The sequence below is a fragment of the Anopheles ziemanni genome (genome assembly GCF_943734765.1).
Source record: "Anopheles ziemanni chromosome X unlocalized genomic scaffold, idAnoZiCoDA_A2_x.2 X_unloc_102, whole genome shotgun sequence".
Lineage (NCBI taxonomy): Eukaryota > Metazoa > Arthropoda > Insecta > Diptera > Culicidae > Anopheles > Anopheles ziemanni.
In genome coordinates, this window is record NW_026689711.1 from 63,448 (window position 1) to 70,270 (window position 6,823).

At 45.3% G+C, this 6,823-nt stretch overlaps 1 protein-coding gene across 1 annotated transcript; it reads right to left on the reverse strand.

Moving 5' to 3' along the window:
- Positions 1 to 1,825: 1,825 nt before the first annotated feature.
- LOC131291536 (helicase POLQ-like) lies at positions 1,826 to 6,224 on the reverse strand. Its single transcript, XM_058320724.1, has 5 exons — positions 5,888 to 6,224; positions 3,192 to 5,803; positions 2,167 to 2,550; positions 1,971 to 2,105; positions 1,826 to 1,897 (listed from the first exon to the last, which is right to left on the reverse strand). Exons 1-5 carry the CDS (start codon positions 6,222 to 6,224, stop codon positions 1,826 to 1,828), a joined length of 3,540 nt encoding a protein of 1,179 aa, XP_058176707.1.
- Between the last annotated feature and the right edge of the window lie 599 nt (positions 6,225 to 6,823).

The window sequence follows — 6,823 nt, forward strand, 5'->3', positions numbered from 1 at the left end:
TAGAATTTATGAAAAATCGACTAAGTCCGAAATGCCTTTAAGTAGGGATGCTGTATTAAGATGGGAGATGAAGAAGATCAAGATTCATCTCCATGCAGCATCCCATTCATCTCCCAGCATCCTAACATATGAATTTCTATGAATTTATGAAAAATCGACTAAGTCCGAGATGCCTTTAAGTAGGGATGCTGTATTGAGATGGGAGATGTAGGAGATCAAGATTCATCTCCATGCAGCATCCCATTCATCTCCCAGCATCCTAACATATGAATTTCTATGAATTTATGAAAAATCGACTAAGTCCGAGATGCCTTTAAGTAGGGATGCTGTATTGAGATGGGAGATGTAGGAGATCAAGATTCATCTCCATGCAGCATCCCATTCATCTCGCAGCATCCTAACATATGTTTTTCTTAGAATTTATGAAAAATCGACTAAGTCCGAGATGCATTTAAGTAGGGATGCTGTATTAAGATGGGAGATGTAGGAGATCAAGATTCATCTCCATGCAGCATCCCATTCATCTCGCAGCATCCTAACATATGTTCTGCTTAGAATTTATGAAAAATCGACTAAGTCCGAGATGCCTTTAAGTAGGGATGCTGTATTAAGATGGGAGATGAAGAAGATCAATATTAATCTCCATGCAGCATCCCATTCATCTCGCAGCATCCTAACATATGAATTTCTTAGAATTTATGAAAAATCGACTAAGTCCGAGATGCCTTTAAGTAGGGATGCTGTATTAAGATGGGAGATGGAGAAGATCAAGAGTCATCTCCATGCAGCATCCCATTCATCTCGCAGCATCCTTACATATGTTTTTCTTAGAATTTATGAAAAATCGACTAAGTCCGAGATGCCTTCAAGTAGGGATGCTGTATTAAGATGGGAGATGTAGAAGATCAAGATTCATCTGCATGCAGCATCCCATTCATCTCGCAGCATCCTAACATATGAATTTCTATGAATTTATGAAAAATCGACTAAGTCCGAGATGCCTTTAAGTAGGGATGCTGTATTGAGATGGGAGATGGAGGAGATCAAGATTCATCTCCATGCAGCATTCCATTCATCTCCCAGCATCCTAACATATGAATTTCTTGGAATTTATGAAAAATCGACTAAGTCCGAGATGCCTGTAAGTAGGGATGCTGTATTGAGATGGGAGATGAAGAAGATCAAGATTCATCTCCATGCAGCATCCCATTCATCTCGCAGCATCCTAACATATGTTTTTCTTAGAATTTATGAAAAATCGACTAAGTCCGAGATGCCTCTAAGTAGGGATGCTGTATTGAGATGGGAGATGTAGGAGATCAAGATTCATCTCCATGCAGCATCCCTTTCATCTCGCAGCATCCTAACATAAGTTTTTCTTAGAATTTATTAAAAATCGACTTAGTCCGAGATGCCTTTAAGTAGGGATGCTGTATTAAGATGGGAGATGAAGAAGATCATGATTCATCTCCATGCAGCATCCCATTCATCTCGCAGCATCCTAACATATGAATTTCTTGGAATTTATGAAAAATCGACTAAGTCCGAGATGCCTTTAAGTAGGGATGCTGTATTAAGATGGGAGATGAAGAAGATCAAGATTCATCTCCATGCAGCATCCCATTCATCTCCCAGCATCCTAACATATGAATTTCTTGGAATTTATGATCCGGCTATCCGGCAACACAACGTTTGCTTCCGTTTTGGCAATAAGTAATAAGTTCAGCCTTCGTTATGTCCATTTTATCTTCTTACAGCTAACTGATGCGAGTTGGTGAGTGGCTATATGGTATTCCTCACCACCACAATGATCAGCAAAACAAGTTCAACGATTCATCTGCGAGAGATACTCTTCGGCCTGTTCGCGTAGGACATCAACTTGTTCCATAAGTTTCGCCTAAAAGTAACAACAAGTTGTAATGTAGTAATGGAGAAATGTGGAATCAGCCTCAACTGCATGCATGCATTACCTTCGCGCTCAGTATCAATTGGTTCGCCGTCCTGTAGTTCATGTATTCGATGGTTTCTACCAGCTCCTTCGATTTGGCACGGGCTAAGGAGCCGAGCGTCGTGTACCCCGCCCGGTACAACTGTTTGGCACGGCCCTGGAAAAAAAACAACGAGAATAATTTTGCCACACGCGAATGCCGCGAGATCGCAACTTACCAGCTTCATCGATGGCAGCTCCATCAGTGGCATCAGCTCAAGCTTACAGTAGTGCGTCAATCGTTTGGTCATGCCCGTCAGCAGGTGCTGGAACGCCCACAGTTCCGGGATTTCCTCGCACATCCGCAGCAAACTGTGCGCTGTCCCAGCGGCGGCGGTCATTAGCGTCTGAATCGCCCCCGCGCTCACGCGGTACTTGAGGGCAACTTCCTGGAGATCCGTTTGGCCCCAAAGGTCGTGTACGATTAGCACACGGAAGAAACGCTGCATTAGGAACATTGTCTCGTCGGGTACAGTGCGGCGCTTTAAAATTTTCTCTATAACCACTTGACTGATGTTGTACCTTGCGGCGATTTTCCGCAGTGCATCCGAGAGTTTACTGGTCTGAAAAAAGTATTGCAGTCAGTTAATAATCTTTTTGAATTGAACCTCTTTTTAATGCTTAATATCAAGGGCACATCCTTATCACCGTACTAATCCATTTTTACGATTGCCTCTATACTTGAAAACTCGTTTATTCTTTTGATGTCCAACCACTACACTTCAACGTTTACAATTTTTCTTGCAAAGCTACGTGATAGTCGGATATGATGAAATTATAGTAACTTTAATCCTTCCATCTTGCTGAACTGAAGCTTAAGATTTTTTTATAGTTATTTTTAAAAAAAATATGTTGAGGAAGACCTAGAAAAGACAAGAACAAACTAGAAGACAGTCTTCCATGATTCGCTCTTAGAAAAAGCATTTCTAAAATTTCATCAAAAATTACTTCATCCATCACTACTCGATTTTGAAAAAACGATACAAGAACAAAACAAATGGTATTTGAGTGCTTATCAAACAAATGCTTTAGCGTGGTTCGCACTATGGAGCTATGAAAAAGATAAGTTTCAGGTAACAAATACATACAAATAATACAAATAGGATACAAATATATTTCACGGTTGTTTGTGGTTCAACTTGCGGTGTTTAACACTTAACGTTTAAGAAACAATACTTGCTATCGTTAACAAAGGGGTACTTACCAGAATGATCAAATCCTCAATTTTGAAATATACTTCCAATCCGTCCTCAAGCAGAATGAGGAAAAGCAGATCGAACTCATCGAGCACACACAGTCGTTTGCCTAGTTCCTGCATCTCGTTGTAGAACCGGACCGCTCGCTCTATGTCGAACCCGGCTCGGATGGCCGCCTTGCCAAGGTTGATCACTTCCAGCGGGCTCGTTCGATCGATCGTTTTGAAAACCTTACCCGGACGGGAAGGTGTCTTGTGTACTCGAACGAACGCCTGTCCTACCGCTTCCTCCGATCGTCCATCTGCGGCACTGATTTGTACAACCATGTTCGTGGGATTGCGCATACAGCTATCGTGCGTTGCCTTTATCGCATTGCCCTGATACAGCTGCACGATCGTTTCATCGGTGATGGCCTCGAGATCGATTTCGCGTCGCTTCGCTTGCTGCGCTAGCAGCGTGCTTCCAACCATCGCTTGAAGCGCATTCCGTGTCTTACAAAGACCGAGCCCGATCGAGCCGAGTACGAGCGATTTCAAGCAGGCTCCTTCGTCTTCCAAGAGCGCCGACTCGGCGAAGTCCAGTGGTGAGCAGAACATCTCGCAAATTTGCGGAATATCGCGCATGGCGGAAATAAGTATGGAATCGCCGGTGTCGCGTTTACCCGCACGCCCTGCGTGGCCAACCATTTGTTTGTAGCGACTTAGCGTAAAAAAATCGCTCCCAATGTAAGGAGAGCAGATTATTACACGTTTCGCCGAAAGATTCACACTGGCGGCCAGAGTGGAAGTGCACACGATCACCGAAAGGATGCCGGCCCGGAATGCATCCTCGATCATACGACGCTCGTCCTGCGTTAACCTACCGTGATGGTACGCGACCCCGACACGAAACGAATGCGGAAGGATTGGTGCAACGGACCCGTCATCCTGGAGAGACTTTATAATCTGCGCTTTTTCCTCTGCCCGGTGCTGGGCAAATGAATCCGGCAAGTTGGCCGCTAGCATGGCGCACAAACTTTCACACCTGTTTCTGGTAGGACAAAACACCAAACACGAACCCTTGGGGATTACTTCCATGATCAGACCAATCACATGGTCCACGTCGATCCGCCGCAGTTCCTCACCGTAGTTAAACTCTAACTTTCGCTTTTCTCCTAACACATCAAATATGCGTTCGGCTTGGCTGCGAACCTCGAACAGATCTTCCCCCCACTTGATGTATTCCTTCAACTCCACCGGCCGATTTTCGCGACAGTAAACGTCGGCTAGCATGAAACGGGCCAATTCACCCAAGTTTCCGATAGAAGCACTCATTCCTACGATCTGAATTCCGGCTCGTAGCGACTGCACCTTGGTGATCAACATCTCCAGAGTGCCCCCGTGTCGCTGCTCTCCAATCATATGCAGTTCGTCGATCACGATCAGCCCGATCTCGTCCGCGCGACCCACCTCGATGAGAGAGTTCATGAGGATGAGCGATTTTTCGATCGTACAAACAAAGATCGTGTTTTTTCTGTGCCGTTTGTGCGGCGGACATTGTCCCCTACCACCGGTGTACTCCTCCAATAAAAACTGCAGCTCGATCGAGAACGGAGTGAGCGCGATCAGCTTCTCCTGAGCGGATGAAACGTACGGCACGACGAACATGACGTTCCGCAGGCGGCAAATAATCTCCCGTAGCATAAGAATCTCCGCCACCAGTGTCTTTCCACCGCTCGTTGGCAGTGCGTAGATCAAATTACGTCTCTCGTCGATCGCCGGCAAGTCCAGACACTCCTGCTGCCAATCGTACAGCTCGCCAATACCACGAAAGTCTCGCAGCATTCGCCGAACGTTGTTCGGTAGCCCAAAGAACGGACCCTTCTCGAGGAAAAGCGACGATACGTGGGGTACGGTGAACTTTGGCTTTGTAGTCTGATCTGAAATTCGCTCATCACGATTGATGGCCGCTATGGTCGAGTTGCTGGTCCTCATTCGCGAGCTTCCCTCGCCTATCGCATTCGCCATCGGCTCAATGTTGGTCATGTCGTGCAGCGTACGGTCACAGATTTCAAAAATCCGCAACCCTTCGCTCACCTTCTGCAGCTCGAAGGTACGTTCGGCTTCAGCGGCTACCTGCTGGAAATGTGACGGACGCTCCGGATGACCTATTTGTGATGCACCGATCGCGACGATTCGCTCCACCCCCTCATCAGCGAGGGACTCGTCTTGCCGCATGTACTGCGAACAGATGTCCTGGTTTGTGTACACCTCGAACCCGTTACTCTCTCGCAGCATATCACCGACGTGCGTTACTGGTTTGGTGGACCCGATCCGTTTCAGTTTAGCCTTGATTATTTCGTCCGTGTCAAGTTGATCATGGCTGGCGATCGGTACCTGTCCACATGGTAGCATTTCAGCATCGTCATTTTCCACCCCGGACCACAGAGGACGAACCGGAGGAGTTTCCTCGTTTGCAACGTTTGACCGATTTGATGTTAGATTTTCATTACAGCCACTGTCCCTCCCTCCGTCGCGCACCTCGCTACCGTCCATGTTCATTTTAAGCACATAAATCTTTCGACTACTTACAGCTGATTTTTGCAGTTTCGGAGGACTTGCCATAAGCCTTCTTTCAATGGCTGTTACAGGAAAACAGTTTTGAAATAAAGTAAAAAGTATCTTAAATCCTACGTTATTGTCACTCGTATAAAGCGTTCACCTACCTCCAACTGATTTGGAACGTTTTCGAAACGGCGTGATCGGTTGATCGGCTGCACCGCCCCATGAGGTACGCGGCTTCGAACGTTTGACTTTTTTCTCGATGCTGGCCAAATCGACCGCGTTCAGCAACGTGCTATCTAGCTCCAACAGTTTCGTACTTAAGTCATCTTTAGGTTTGCTGGTACAAGCTGTGACCGGTGCTCGGAAATCAACCGGGTTTGCTGCCGGCGCTGCTGGTGCTACGCCCCTGGCTGCCGAACGCAGATTCGGTGAAATCAAGCATTTCCTCGCCGTTGTGGGAAGCATCTGTCGACCGCGGGAACTTCGATTTCCCGACATGGCTGGCAAACTGTTTTTTATGTAAAGTAATGAGAAGCTTTAATCAAAACAAAGTTGCATTCATTTTTCACTGTATTTTAATGTCGTCATAACAATCTGCACCTGCTAAGGAAATTGACAAACTTACAATTCTCCAACGAGTGAAGAGAAGAGGTGTGTTCTGTTTTTATTTGACAATCATGAATCGGATGTGTCGCATTGACAATGCGTGTGATTTCTTTTTAAGGATAATAATAAATTCGGATTGAACGGAAATTATATGCAAGCACAGTTATTGCGGGTTGTTGCGTTAATCATTTTGGGAACGAACATGAAAGCTGAAAGAAAACATTTCTACCGATACACTTCATTGAAGGTCTTCCCGGTCAAGCCGCTTATATCATCAAATAAACAAAACCGGGAATATGTCGAGTTTTTCGCAACCTGTCCCGTATGATGATATATTTTTGGAAAGGTTAAATAGAGACGAAGAAGATTTATTTAATTTCGATTTGGTCAGATGCTGATTAAAAATATGTTTTTAAGCGCAGAAACAAATACAAAATTAATTACCGTATGAAGTGTCCTCTTTGGCAATTGTCTTCTTCGTCAGCATGTTT